Raw genomic sequence first — 14755 nt, 5'->3', positions numbered from 1 at the left:
AGAGAGTGCTGTCCTCACCAGGGACAGGAGCCGCCGGCACCAGGTGTGCGGAGCACGGAGCCCCCGGGGCGCGGAGGGGCCATGTGGCTGCCCCATGCGCCCTGCAGTGCAAGTGGGGCCCGGAGCCAACACCGGAGCCATCCCAGAGCTGCCCCGGGCTGCGCGCAACTGAGCGCACCCGCCACTGGAAGGAGCGAGACTGGGGGGGGGGGGGGGGGGGGGGGGGGGGGGGGGGGGGGGGCAGACCCTGCAGGGCCCCCCGCAGGCCCCAGCGCTGCCACCTACCCGCTGCGCTGCATGCAGGGCTGCTCCTCCGGTGGCCCCAGCCTCCGCGGTGGTGCCGGGTGCTGGACGGATAAACCCCCCTAAGCCTCTGGGGCAGAGGCTGCACAGGGGATTAGAGACTCGCTCCTGCTCTGCTCCTGCTGCTCTGCTGCCCTCCTTGGCTCAGCCTGGGAAGCATTTGCTGCAAGCAAAGGACTTAATTTAGCTCCTAAACGCAATTAAATGATGTTAAAATTCTGATACGAGCCTGTGCAGTGCTCCGGGCCTTCAGTAATCAGAACCAGGCACTGAAGATCATGCGAAACTTCAGTCACTCAGGTGGTTATGGAAGGAAAAAGGGTTTCAGAGCCAAGTGCCCCAATATCTCTTGTGAAACTATTGCAAGGGACAACACTCATGGGCCTGAGCTGCCCTGCGACCCCCCAGCTCCCTGCCTTCCCCACACTGCATTAGCACCAATAGAACTCGACCTTTTCACGTCACCTGTCCCTAGGCAGCTGCTGGGCATCACGTTAAGGCAACTGTTTTTTTTAACTGTGAGCAGAGCAGTGGCTGCTTCCCTTGCCCTCCATCGGTGCCAAGCTCCCCCAGGCTGCTCCCGTTCGACGCTTGCACCCTGAGCAGCTGAGTCTAGTCCTTGCATGAGAGCAGCTGCTGCGAGGCAGGACCCACTGCAATGTCCCCATCCCTGCTGCCCCCAGCGTGTGGCCCTGCGGCTGCGCTTAGGAGAGCTGTGAGGAGCCCAAGGGAAAGGTAGGGACCACAGGAACGGCCTCAGCTACTGCAAGGACAGCTGCATGGCAGGCTCCTTTCCCCGCAGCGCTGTCTCCAGCTGCGATGTTTAAGCAAAGGCAAAGCCACTGCAGCCCGAGGGACACCCCTTGAGAAAGGCGCTGCCTCTTTTAACATCGGGAGCATGGAAACACACAAGGCATGGAAATCCTGGCTCCTGTGCAGAACACCCATCTCTGCGCATTTTCCCAGTGGCAGCCGAGCCCGCTCATCCCTTATCTGTGGGCATTCTTCCAGCAACAGCAAGACCTGACTTGCATCCAAGTGCTGCCTTGAAGCAGGATTAGCTGAACACAGTTGGAGATTAGGGGCGAGCAATCCCGCCAAGTGCTCAGCCTTGGGATCCCCAGCCGGAGCGGGAACGGGCTGCACAGAACGGTAAATCCAGAGGAGCCCTCATCGAGCGGGCGAAGAACTAGGAATGCCACGAGTGGGCTCTCCAAACTGAACAAAGCCTGAGAAGAGCGACAAAGATGAAACATTTATTGTTTATGTACAAATGACAGAGGATTGTATTAAAAAGAGAACACACCCAACCTCAAAGACAGCAAAGAGCAAGATGGCTTTGAGCTCAGCCCTCCTTGTATCTAAAAGCACTACACACACTTTTAAGGGTTCCTGTTTAAAATAAAATCAGAGAAAAGGGTTAAACCACCTTCGTCTCTGCTTGAATAAGAATTCAAATGGGTTGTTCCACAAAATGAAGACCCTTCCTCTCTATATGGATTAAAACAAACAAAAGCCAATTAACTACACACTTCAGATTAAAAAAAGAAAACAAAAACGACACAGCTAAATAGCACTATCAAAAGTAACTGACCGGTCTTACAATGTGGATGGGACATACAGAACCATACCCTGATTCCAGTGGAAAAGCAAATATCTCCCCATTGCAGTTACAGATGACAGGGGTATGAGCCAGCTGTAGGAAATTCCCCACTGAGCTGGAAGCACAGAATGCTCCGGCGCCCAAGACTGCCCCTACCACACCTTCGTCTTGTTGCAACTTGGGTGATTTGAAAATGATGCAAAGTACATGGTCCAGGACTATTTCCCCCCTATCTGAGTTCTTGAGAGTGAAGCACTCCTATATGCAGGTGCTTGGCCACAGAGCTGCCATCAGGCTCATGCAGTTGAGTTGCATTTGCTCGGTGGGGAGTCGCACAGACCTAAATCCCGGGCGCTTCAGCACTGATGAGTCTAGTAGTCCTGTGGAGAAAGGACAGGACAGACACATTAACACTCTCCTCTGCCACCTCTGCTTGCAGAGCTGTGATGTTCAGGCTTGGCTGCAGGCAAAACAGAAAAGAGATTTCTTTTTTTTCCTTACAGCTTAACATTTTAAAGACCCTTCAAAAACCTCAGCTGAGAAACACACCATCCAAAACCACGTACTTTTAATACCGCAGATCATGACGAAAGACGGAAGAACGCAAAACAGCTGCTTTTCATAAAAAGTTTGGGCAGGTTTTAACTGTCACCTAGCTTCCTAATGAGCCTACCTGGGCTTATCTACTGTTAAAGCCACAACCCAATGCTTATTTCATACCGACACTCCTCAAACATGAAAATAAGAAATTACAGCAGAAGCAGGCTTTATAAGATTAGGTGCCAGTCAGCCACTCGAGTGCATGGATGAGCAATGAAAACAATGACAGAGCACTGATACTTACGGCTCTTGGCTTTTTGTTTAACTTGAGATCAATCCTGTGGTTGGAAAGATAAGAGAAATGTCCATTTCAATACATTAAACCAACACCTGAGTCCAAAGAACCAGCTACTGCCTATGGCACAGGCTACAACAAAGACTATTTGGTTAATTCAATCCACATTCTCAAATCAGCTGAGCCAAATCACTGTCCCAGGATTACTGGACAAGGAGCAGTAAGGAGAAGGAGAGTGGATTCTTATTTTTTTTTGCCCAAATGCATATTCCGCCCACTCGGAAAAAGAGCTAATAAAAGATAGTAATAAAAATCAAGGGACGTTACACAGCATAAAGAAATAAGGTTAAATACGCATGCTCTATGTTAATTTGTTAGAGGTGTAACTATGCCATAGGTAATTATTCAGACATGGTGATAACAATTATTTATTGGAATAGAGATAGGAGTGTGAGCTAACAGGGATTAGAGAAGTCAAGGGTATTGAGCTTATTACATTTTTTTAGAAGGAAATATCCAAATCTACGCTAATTTCCTTAGGAAGCAAAGCCAGAAGAATTAGAATTTAACTAAGTTTTTAAGTTAAAAAAAAGTTTATCTATTTAAAAATGGAATAGAGAGGTAAAGAAGAGTGGAGTTAATTTAATTTTGCTAAAGTTATTAAATAAAATGTTACCTCCATCACGCTTTTCTGTTTTTAAAAAAAACTTCCCAGCCTAACCTAATATACATACCTACAATTAAACAGATAAACTATGGGTTAGAAAGGTCTCAAAAGGCACATTGGTTTCTACACACTAACAACACAGCACAAGTACTAATTCAAGTCAAACTTACTCAAAGTCATAATCAAACATGCCAGACGGGCTGAGGGGCAGCATTTGAAAGGAAGAAAGCAATAGAAATTAATATACTAATGAATTAAATAAATTAGTTGATTAGCCACCCTAGCAAGATTAATAATATATATAATATATATATATATATATATAAAAAAAAAAAAAAAAAGCCAGTGTTCAAATGCCATAAAGTTCTTAAAATATCTTAACCAGGACTGGGCACAAAAAGCACTCCAGATCCGGCAATCCAGAATTCCCCCTCCCCAATTTGATTTCCAGAAAAAAGAAAAAGGAAAATGGGGGGAAAAAAAAAAAAGTGTTAAAACAGAAGCAGAGTGTTTTTAGGGCGGAAATTTTATGTTCAGATTATTACTTGAAGGCACACACTAGCTCACAGGCAGAGGAACAGAAGGTGACTTGCTTGCAAAAAAGCAAATGGGTGGTCAGTAAGCAGTGGCTTTGTCAGGTTATTGCAGCAAAGCAAAGCTTGGTCAGGCAGAGACAACCATAAAACTGTGGCCAACGGTTGCAGTCAGATACTCTGATAATGTGTACACACACACACACACACACACACAGACACTTCTCTTACATGCGCTTCATTTAGAAAGTAAAAAAGAAAACAAGGTAAAGAGGCTGAACCCAATTGCAGCTCAGTTGCAGGTTGTCCTCGCACGGCGCCCTCCGCACAGTCCTTAGCAAGAGCCCCTGAAAGCTGCCCCTGTGCTTGTTGTGTCACCACAACATCTATGGCTCAGCGGCACTCAACTCCTAAGAGGAAGCAGCAGTGTTTCCTCCTGGAATGTCTGGCCACTAAACTGTCCTCGTTCTTGTGTAGGCACTGAGGGTGACTGCAGCACGACCACACTAATGTCCAGCTGGTTCCCTGCATTTAGCTTGGAGCAAAACTGCATGTGCCGCTGCAGCCTGGAGCAGAGCTTCATGGGCAGCTGCAGTTCTGCCCACTCTGAAGGCAGCTTTCAACTCTGCTGCCTGGGCAGGTATCAACTGGAAAAGTCTAACGAGAAATGCCACAAAGGCAACTGCAGGATTATTTTTTCCCTATTACCTGACATTCAAAGAACAGACACACAGGTCTGTTCATAAAATGCACTCCAGGCTGCAAGGCTTGTTAAAGTACTTACATTTTTAGCAGATGAGCACTGTTGTTTTTTTTTTTTTTTTAATCTAGATATGTTCAAAAGGCCCAGTCTTTTTTTTGGGGGGAAATTTAGGGGATAGTCAGTAAGCGCGATCACAATTTTAACAAGTTTTATTAAATTTTAATTTTAAATTTAATTTTTAAATTTACTAAAGACAAACTTGATCACTTTTATTATCTGGCCATGCTGAGCATTACAGAATAGTCAGTTATTAATTTGAAAAGCCTTTCCATAACTGAGATTTGTCTGCTGCATCTCTCAAGATGATAATAATTGCCATACCAGATCAGATCAGGGCTCCTCATGTCCAATATTCTGTCTCCAACAGTACTAGCATCAGCTGCTTCAGTGGAAGGAATGAACAAGAACCCCCAAAGCAAAATAACCTTTCAGTAGGATGGTTTCTTCCTAACTCCTGCTGCCAAAGTTTGGAGCAAAACTCAATGGAGCAAAAGAATGCATATTATTTACAGCATTTGTAACACAATAGCAATGGATTGGTTCATTTGTTTTCCATATAAACATTTTGTACAATAATTTCTAATTCATTCAGCAAAAAGAAATGCACAATTTTCTTCTGCTATACTTTGTACTGCAGCTTTACAGAATGTTTTTCTGAAGTTGCTTACACAGGCTTTTTTTTCTTTTTCTTTTTTTTTTTTATTTTTTGTTAACCCTGGACTTCTTTCAAATATCTACAGGCAAACAAAAAAAAATATTTTAAACCACTTAAGATTCCTAGTTCATAAGGAATTGAAGAGGACATCCAGTATTTTAGGGTGCCTGTCCAATTAAAGCTGTAGGAAGAAAATGCTGACCTAACAATTAAAGACATAGCAATGACTCAAAATCTAATGAAGGCAAAATGGCAGTAGAACAGTTTGCAAACACATTACCTACCTCTCTGTCAGCCAAATGAATTTCCCCCCAGCGATCTTAGCGTGTTTTTACCCCTGCTCTTTAAAACATTTCTCTCTCCTGCAATCATGGCAGTCGAATATGGCAAGTTCCCCGACAGGGAAACCTGTCCATACTCAGAGCCAAAAAGCTGAGGTCGAAGGAACGCTTGATTTTGAACTCCTTCACTTCTAATAATCTTTAGGTACCAGTTCCAGCAATCATTTCCAGAAAGGCACTGTTCTGCAGCAAGTCTCCAGCTCTTCTTTCCAGGCAGTTCTGTTTCTAAGGGCATAACCCCACCGCATGTTATCACATCCTTTAGCCCTCCTTGAGCCAGCTCTTACTGCAGGGTGCTGAGAAAGGCAGGAAGCAGGTTATGTTTGTGCTGGCCCAGGGATGGCACTGCAAAAGAGCTGCTTTATTTCTGACGCTGCAGGAAGCAGCTTGCCCACTGTAGCTCACCTTGCAGATGCAGCTTAAGCTCCTGACAAACAAAGCAACTCTAAGCTAAAGAGTCTCAGCTCAGGACAACAAACAAAAAGGGGTTAGGATGGAAGTATTGAGAGTATCCATAATGCCCCGTTCTGCTTTGCTGCTTCACCCTCCTTCCCCAAAGCAAGCAGCTCTGCAGGAACCTGTGCAGTCAGTACTGCACACCAGGCCTGGGATCCTGCCCTCTGGAGGGAAAAGAGTCCTATTCTCCTGGATAGAGTTGAGAAGGCCCTGTCACAGATCCAGCTGTGTCACAGCTGGAATGAGCACGGGTGCAGATGCTGGTTTTAGTTGCCTTCCCCTCCTTCCTGCAATAGCAGCAATCCTGATGTGTAAAACTTAAAAATAAGAGACATTACCACAACAAAGAGGTTGCATGAGCTGAAATTACTAGGTCCTTGCACATATAATGAGGTCAATTCAGCCACTGGTAACCAGACACTGGCAGAGGGAGGCTGCAGATACCACTAACCTGTGTCGATTTTTGTTCTTCCTTTTTTTGTGGCTGCTGTGGTGGCTGCCAGAGGAAGTGGAGGAAGCAGCTTTCTGGGGCTTCACCCCCTGCACAGAGCCATCCAGCTCTTCAGCATCCTCCTGGCTGGGCTCATTCTCTTGATTGTGGAAATCGGGGGAAGTGTCACTTTCTGTCCCACTGCCTGGCTCCCCTGCACATGACAAACGCAGTGGTCACTTCCCTGGAGGCCACATCCCAGCCTGAGGAATCCCTCAACCCCAGAGATCCTGAGCAGACAGAGCAGCCTCCAGCAAAGCAGCAAGGGGCAAGACAGAAAACCTGAGAACTAGAGCTACAATGGAGCAGGCTGCCGCCTCAGTGACTGAGGCAAACTAGACTTGCAGCTGATTTGATTTCAGTTACAAAATTTTCTTTTTTATCTGAACATAAATGGCTAATATTCTGAAGGCACTAGGGAAAGAAAACTATGAGAACTACATTTTTTGACTCCAAACACTGGAAATCCAGCACTGATCAGCACATAATGGATGCAGAAGTTCTTTCCACACCAGTTCTTTCCAAACCAGTTCCAGATTCCTTCCAAATCAGTTGTGTTCAGAGCAAAAGGAAGAAGTGACTTACGCTTCTCAATGAGCTGGTCTTGGACTCCAGCTAATGCACTGACCGCCTAGAAAATCAAAAGGGACTTCATGAAAGTGGCAGTTCACTTGTTTTCAAACATCCAACAAGGGGAAATCACCTACAGAGGAGGACACACCAGGCCTTAGCTTCAGAGAACTTACAACTTACAGAGCACCGACATGGCACAACAAAAGGGAGAGATAAGAACAAAAAGGGACAGGGGAGCAGAGACAGAGGCAAATGGCAGGGGTGTTTCCTAATCACCATTACCTCTCACCTCTCCAGACACTAGAAAAAAGAGTTTTCTGAAAGAGATTCCAACAGGGGAGTGAAGGTGCTGGGGGAGCAGGAGGGAAAAACAGGCAGCTCAAACCCAAAGGGGCCCTGTGGCTGCAGCAGCACCAGGACACCTGCCAGGGCAGCGAGAGCGCCCGGGGCCAGTGGATCCTGGCAGCACCTGGCCATTCCCGCCAGGACTGGGGGCATCAGAGAACCCGTGGCCAGTGGCTGCCCGTGGGGGCGTCGCGTCGCTCACCGCGGCCGAGGTGACGGAGGACTTGCTGAAGAGCCGCTCGGCCTCCTTGAACTTGCGGTTCCTGCGGTCGTTCTTGCTGTTGGAGTTCCTGCAAGAGAGGGCGCAGCAGCGGCGTGGCGGCAGGCCCGGCGGCCGCGCGCGCGGGGCACTCACTTCTGGTTGGTGAGGTAGCGGTCCCAGCCGCGGATGATGTTCCCGTACATCTGCGTGTCCTCCAGGTAGCTGCCCTCGAACGCGTAGATCTGCCGCTCCAGGTTGGCCAGCGTCTCCTGCGGGGGCGCGCGGTGAGGGCCGCGCCGCCGCCCCGGCCCCGCCGCCGCCCCGGCCCGCGCTCACCGCCAGCTCCTGCTTGCGCTTCACCAGCTCCGCCAGCTCGCGCCGCGTGTCGGGGATCTGCGGGGGGCCGCCCGCCTTGGCGTGCAGCGCCGCCATGGCGGCACCGGCACCGATACCGGCACCGGCCGCGCGGCCCAGAACGGAACGGAGCGGAGCGGAACGCGGCCCCGCGCCCGCGCCGCCCGGACCGGAACTGCATGCAACGGCCCGGAGTGGTCCGTTCCTCAACACCGCCCCCCCGCGGCCCGGAACGGAACATCCCGGAACGGCCCGGAACGCCGCGCCGCGCCGCCCGGAATGGCCCGGAAGGGAAGGGGCCGGCCCCCGCAACGTCACCCCAGGGCGCGGAGGCGCCTTCCGGGATCCGAGAAGGGCGAGCGCGGTAGCGGGCAGCGCACTGGGCAGGAACCGGGCACGGGAAACCCCGCACCGGGCAGGAAACGGCGGATCAGAAACCCCGCGCCGGGCAACGCCCACGGCAGCGGAAACCCCGCACCGGAAACCAGAAACCCCGCAGCGGGGAGCCCCGCCCCCCCAACCGCGTTCCCGGGTACCGAGGGACAGAGAGGCCGGCACCGAGCGGGCCCTGGGCTCCACTGACAAACTGCATTTAAACCCCCGTATGGAGAAACGAGACCCGCCCCCCTCTTCAAAGCAGGGCCCCCTTTCCACCCGCCGGCCGCAGCCCCACCAGGAACGCCCCCCATCGACACCATGAACACCCGGGTCCGGGCAGATAAGGAACAGCATTGGCTGCGGACAGCACCGGACAGCACCCGTGAGCGGCGACCGCGCAACACCGGGGAAAAGGGCATAAAGAAGTGCAAAACGTACATTTCATTTACCATAAAGCGAAGCGCGGGAAGGAGCCTTCCAAAAACAGGCAAAACCGAAGCACTTCCATTAACTAGAGTTTTTTCTCTCCCTCCTAAAACATGTTTTCTTCTACAGCAGAAAATGAGACTGCTTCAAACAAATGACAGTAAAACATTTTATATAAAGAAAACTTAAATAGTGCAAACTGTTGAAAATGTCTCATCACATAACAGGTATCTACATGTAATAGAAACAAGGGGAAATTATTTATACGGACGCGCTGTTATCAAAAAATAAAGGATTCTGCTTTCAAACTGGATACTCAACATCCAAAAACAATTTCAGTATCTAGTGCCAATGTATTTGGACACATACTGCCTTCAACCCCCTCCCCATCCACAGTATAAACTAAAGCCCTGGGAAGCCTTTCACTTCCCCTGGGAATTCCACGGTATGCCGGTAAAATGCCCATCCCTGAAAAGTTTTCACAATGCAAACTACCCAGAGGGGCCTTGCAATATCCCTGCCTCTTTAGTAGTGAAACGTGATAATCTCCCCCTCCAGATTTCTCAACGGACATACAAATTTGGCAAATCCTACCAAGTACGAGAAAATATATCTGGCTAGTTTCTACCTAATTTTTCAGTTAAGTAGCATTTTCAAAGGATTATGACAAAACAGCTCATAAAAATAATTTTAAATACGCCCACTGTGTTTTACATTATCTACTAGGAGTCTTTCAACACATGTTGAATATTTCCAGCACCGTAGCTTTCACTCCAGGTGCTCTTTGTTCTTTGTTACGGGAAATATGCTTAGAAAACACTGGATTTCTTGATAAGGAGAATTATCAGATGATTAAAGTCCCCCAAATAAGCTACAAGAACAGACCAGCAACAGAAGGACTTTAAGGCAGTAAGAGGCATCAGTGCTTTGATGCTCCAATGTTTATATCCCAATGAATGTTCTATTGGAAAGATATTTTTACCACCCCAATTTCCTCCCCAGCTGTTAACTGTCTGACTCTTGCTCCTTCTCTTCCTCCTCCTCATCATCGTCCTTTGTGTTCGCCTCAGATTTATCTGAAGACTCGTGAAGAAGCACGTATTCCCTGCTGCTGAAGCCGAATTTCAGCACATCCTTTTCCTTCAGTTCATAGTAGCGCTGTGGCTCAATCCGCTGATTGTTCAAGAACGTCCCGTTGCCGGAGCCGAGGTCGATAATGTAGGGCCGCACACGGCGGCCGACAGAGCCATCGGCACGCGTGTACTCCACGAGCCTGGCGGGACAGAAAGCACCATTTGAGCAGAGCACAGAAACACCCGGCGCGCCCTTGGTGCCAGCACTCCAAAAGCAGGGGTGGGGTGGGGGATGGGGGGGACAACGCTCTCTGTGTTTCCAGAAAGGTAAGGAAGCCTCAGGAGAGCGAGACTCCAGGTGAGATTCCAATACCACCTCAAACTGAGATTCCAACAGACTGCATCACCTTCCAAAAGCTGGGGGAGACAACTCTCTAACTTAGGAACTTTTTTACAACAGAACAGGCGCCTGATCCTTTGAAGACCAACCCTTTTTTCAGCAGAGCAGCGACTCTTGCTGAAAAAGATCAAGTGAAACCCTCTCCTTGGACTAACGTGATTGCTGGTTACAATGGTGAGGTCTTGGCTCGGTTCAGACATCCACACAGGCGCCCCCCACTCACCGGTACTGGAAGACGGCGTGCTGCTTGGAGCACGACGGGTGGTCGATGGGGATGTCGGCGATGCGCCGGTGCCGACCCAGCAGGTAGGCGCTCTGCCTGTGGATGTACATGACTGGCAGGAACTCATCATTCTTGAACGGGTAGAGGCGCCAGCGTGTCTTCGGGATCCGCGCCTCAGGCGGCTCGCTGTACTTGATCACCACCCCTCGGAAGGTGTTGGTGTCCTCCAGCAGAGCGCCAGACAGTTCAAAACTTGGCTTCTCTTTTTTTACCGGTTCTTTGGGTTTGTTCTCAGCCTGCTGGAATTCCAGGTTCTGGTTGACACCGCTCGCCTCGTTCTTCTCCCGATGCTCACGCCTCCTCTCATTGTAGAACTCCCTCTCCACTTGCTGCTCGCGCATGTTCTGTGCATCCCGGTCTCGCTCGTGCCCTCGGCCCCCGGGCCTCTCGCTGGGGTTTTTCCTCCTGTCCGAGTGCTCTCTGTGTCTCTCTCTGTCATCGCTTCTGTCCCGCCTATGTTCCTGTTCGGACGAGCTCCTCTGCTTCCGCTCCTCGTTTCCCCTGTGTGGACGCTCCTCTCGTTCCTGTAACAAAGAGCCTCTCCCAATAACCAGGCAGAAGGAAAGGGCAGGGAATCTACTTTAAAGGGAAACAACATGTGCAAAATAAGGATTCCGATGTATTTGATCTATCGTAAAGCAGCAGTGCAAAACAAGGACTCCGATGTATCTGCCCTTAACACAAAGCAGCAGAAAACTTCCTGCAGGCCGAACTGGCCTCCCGCTATCATAGGGAGGCTGCAGGTAACAGAGCGGGTGAGGGGTCCCGCACGGGCGGAGGGGCACGGGGAGTGCCAGGCCGCTCCCCCACCGAGCCGCCCCCTTGCTCACCTGCTTCACGCGCACATAGGCGCGACGGGGACTGCGGGGACTGCGGCTCCTGCGCGCGCGCGGCGAGCGGCTCCTGCGGCCCGGTGCCTTCTCGCGCCTCTTGGGCGACCTGCGGGGAGAGCGAGAGGCGCTGAGCGCGGCGGCGGCGCGGGGCGGCGCGGCGCCGGGCCCGGGCCTACCTGCTGCCGCCGCGCCGCGGCCCGCGCCGCTCCTCGCCCGGGGGGGACTGGCTGCCGCGCGCGGCGCGGAGGCGGCTGCGGGAGCCGGAGCTCGAGCGGGGCCGCGCAGCTGGTGGTGAGTCCCGCGGGGAACCCCGCGCCGCCGCCGAGCGCCGCTCGCGCCGCCGCCCGCCCGCCGCCTCCTCCATGGCGCCGCCGCAGGAAGTGCACCCCGCTTCCGCCCGCTTCCTGCCGCTTCCGCGGCGGGCCGGCTGCGCAGGCGCGGAGCAGCACTTCCCCCTACATCCCCCGGCGGCGGTTGCCGTGACGACGCGGCGCGCGCGGAGAGGCCGCCATGATCCCGCCGCCCGACTCGCTGCTGCGCTACGAGCCGCCCGTGCTCGTGAGCCGCCGCGGGGAGCGCCGCCCCGCGCCCGCCGCCCCGCCGCGCCCCGCCTCCGCCGCCGCCGAGCCCGCGCGCGACGTGCTCAACGCCATCCTGCCGCCGCGGTGAGCGGCGCGCGCGGGCCCTACCGCTGCCCCCGCCGCCCCCGCCGCTCACGGTGCTTTCCGCTGCAGGGAGTGGAGCGAGGACGGGCGGCTGTGGGTGCAAGAGGTGTCGGGCGCGCCCAGCACCCGCGCCGACGTGGTGCGTCTGCAGGAGCAGCTGGACCTGCGGCTGCAGCAGCGCCAAGCACGCGAGACCGGCCTGTGCCCCGTGCGCCGTGAGCTCTACGCGCAGTGCTTTGGTACGGGCGCCGCAGGCGCGGTGGCCACAGCCTGGCCAGGGCCCCTGCATCCCCTCCCAGCACCATCATCCCCCCTTGTTCCTTGCAGTGACCCTCACCTTCTGCCCCACGAGCTCTTGGTAGGGGCCTCACGGGGATGTCCCCTCAATGCCCCCTGCACCAACCATCCCTCATGTCCCCGCACCGGTTACTGCAGTGTCCCTCATTCCCTGCCCCATGAGCTCTATGCCCAGTGCTTTGGTACCGGCCTTGTGGGAATGTCCCCTCCATCCCCCTATGTCCCACCTGCACCAGCAGCCCCCCATGTCCCCGCACCGCCCGCTGCGGCATCCCCAGCTCCCCGAGCTGCCCTCCTGACCTTAGCTCGCGCTCTGCGCGGCAGCCGACAGCCCCTGTGAATAGCCCCTTTGTACCTGCCCTTGCAAGACGAGCTGATTCGTGAGACGACTATCAACTGTGCCGAGCGGGGGCTGCTGCTGCTGCGCGTGCGGGACGAGATCCAGATGACGCTCGCTGCCCACCAGACGCTCTACGAGAGCAGCGTGGCCTTCGGTATGCGGAAGGCGCTGCAGGCTGAGCAGGGCAAAGCCGACATGGAGAAGAGGGTAAGGGTAGCTGCCTCGCGTGGGGCTTTCTCTGGAGGCTACCGACAAAGTTTTATAGAGCCGAATTTTATATAATTTATGTAGTGTCCACTGGATGGCAGTAAAGATCGTCAAACTGCTGACGGTCCCAGTCCCTGGGGCTTAACTGTAGTCCATAAATCTGCCATATGTCTAGGACTGTACAGCATGCAGTCTGATCCTTGCTTATTTACAAAGAAAACTTGGGAGCATTGTACTCTTTTTTTCCAAGATTGCAGAGCTAGAAGAAGAAAAGCGGGAGTTGGAAAAGCAAGTGAATGAACAGAAGGCTAAATGTGAAGCTATTGAAAAACGTGAAAATGAAAGGCGACAGACAGAGGAAAAGAAGCACACCGAAGAGGTCCAGTTCCTGAAACGCACAAATCAGCAGCTGAAAGTTAGTAACGATTGATTCCAGACACTGGGGAAAAGTTGCTCCTTTCACACCTAGATCACTGGAACTGCTTTGCAAAGGATGGGAATAACTTTGTGTTGGCTACTCTTTTTTTCAGCAGCCAAGACCCCTTCAGTTTCCTTGCTTTAGGAAAAAGTAAAAATAGCTTGCTTATTTGATTAAAGTAAAAACAGCTAATCAGGAACAACTTTAAGTCATTCTTCGAGAAATTTACAGTAACCTGCCTTCCTTATCTATTTCTTACAGTTTTTCTTTTTTAAACCATTAAACTTCAAGCCATCTTGAACTGTTTTAGGAGATAAAATAGAGCAAATGTTCGACTAAAGTTGTATGCCACTGAAGCTGAGTTTCTTTCCTGAACTAGGAATATTTTAACAGCTGTGTATATACTGCTGGTGTGGTTTCCTTTGAGGGCTATACTGCTGCAGAAGCAGGACGATCTGGGAGTCCTGGATGCTTCCTACAGAAAAGCTCCGCAAGCAGGGGTAGCTCCCTGATCAATCTACTAATTGGGCGTCAAGTTGTCTCAGTAACTGAAAAAACTTGCTCTTTCCAGTTCCTTTTGTCCCAGAGTCTGAGCTTGTGCTCCAAATCCTAAAGAGCCAAATATTTAATTTAGCCAACAGAGTCCAGCCTGAAATCAGAGAACACAGACCCCTGTTTCAACAGCTTTTATTTAATTTCCTTTTCAATGCTTTACATTATAAAATGAGTCTTTCATTGTATGGAACCAAGGCCAACTCTCTTCTTCTCAGAACGCAACAAGTCTGCATGCCAACAATGAAATGTTAATTTATAAAACATGTAGTAAGAAATGAAATAACCAAGGGAAAAGAACCCTGGCCTGCTTTTCTTGAAGTATTGCAGCATCCTTCAGCTCCTCGCTTTGAATACATAACAGACAATTTATCCCTTTTCAACAATGTGGCTTTATTTTTTAGATTGAGGCTAATTTAACTTACTGTTTCATTTGTTTTCAGGCCCAACTTGAAGGCATCATTGCACCAAATAAGTAGATCTCTTATTGTCCCCCCGCCTATGCTCAGAAGAACTGTCAAAGCAAGAAGTTTGCAATTAGTGAAGAAGATCTGTCTTCCTAAAACAACCCTGAATTTTCACTTACCGGTAACTGACGACAGTCCAACTATCCAAATTCACTTTCAGTGCCATTTCAGCATTCTGCCTCTTAAACAGTGAAGCCATCTGGGACCTACCTGCTGCCAATATGCTCTATGACCCTCAAAGCAATATACTAATAAACCTTTCCCCCCGCTCCCCGCCACGTCTCTGTAAAATTCTT

At 51.1% G+C, this 14755-nt stretch overlaps 3 protein-coding genes across 4 annotated transcripts; 1 reads left to right on the top strand and 2 right to left on the bottom strand.

The window, feature by feature from the left end:
- Positions 1-1545: 1545 nt before the first annotated feature.
- On the bottom strand, positions 1546-8204 carry MEAF6 (MYST/Esa1 associated factor 6). Of its 2 annotated transcripts, none has more exons than XR_003250078.1 (8): positions 8103-8204; positions 7920-8035; positions 7767-7854; positions 7232-7277; positions 6608-6800; positions 3418-3475; positions 2751-2784; positions 1546-2286 (listed from the first exon to the last, which is right to left on the bottom strand). XR_003250078.1 is itself a non-coding variant. In XM_026043440.1 (8 exons), the coding sequence occupies exons 1-8, from the start codon at positions 8196-8198 to the stop codon at positions 2278-2280; spliced, it is 612 nt and encodes a 203-aa protein (XP_025899225.1). In that variant the 3' UTR covers positions 1546-2277. The 2 variants fall into 2 exon arrangements, 1 of the variants encoding a protein (XP_025899225.1); XM_026043440.1 differs by lacking the exon at positions 3418-3475 and adding an exon at positions 3579-3608 and having other exon boundaries at positions 8103-8198.
- A 992-nt stretch (positions 8205-9196) lies between these two features.
- SNIP1 (Smad nuclear interacting protein 1) lies at positions 9197-12025 on the bottom strand. The gene is made up of 4 exons (XM_026043452.1): positions 11973-12025; positions 11511-11640; positions 10621-11204; positions 9197-10197 (listed from the first exon to the last, which is right to left on the bottom strand). The coding sequence occupies exons 1-4, from the start codon at positions 12023-12025 to the stop codon at positions 9930-9932; spliced, it is 1035 nt and encodes a 344-aa protein (XP_025899237.1). The 3' UTR covers positions 9197-9929.
- On the top strand, positions 12024-14574 carry DNALI1 (dynein axonemal light intermediate chain 1). The gene is made up of 5 exons (XM_026043385.1): positions 12024-12178; positions 12248-12417; positions 12844-13022; positions 13273-13437; positions 14436-14574. The coding sequence occupies exons 1-5, from the start codon at positions 12024-12026 to the stop codon at positions 14469-14471; spliced, it is 705 nt and encodes a 234-aa protein (XP_025899170.1). The 3' UTR covers positions 14472-14574.
- The last annotated feature ends 181 nt before the right edge of the window (positions 14575-14755 follow it).

This window comes from Nothoprocta perdicaria, unplaced genomic scaffold (genome assembly GCF_003342845.1).
Source record: "Nothoprocta perdicaria isolate Ctin4 unplaced genomic scaffold, notPer1 scaffold_33, whole genome shotgun sequence".
In the NCBI taxonomy this organism is placed as follows: domain Eukaryota; kingdom Metazoa; phylum Chordata; class Aves; order Tinamiformes; family Tinamidae; genus Nothoprocta; species Nothoprocta perdicaria.
Note: the sequence above shows the minus strand (reverse complement) of the source record. Positions and strands in the feature narration are given on the sequence as shown.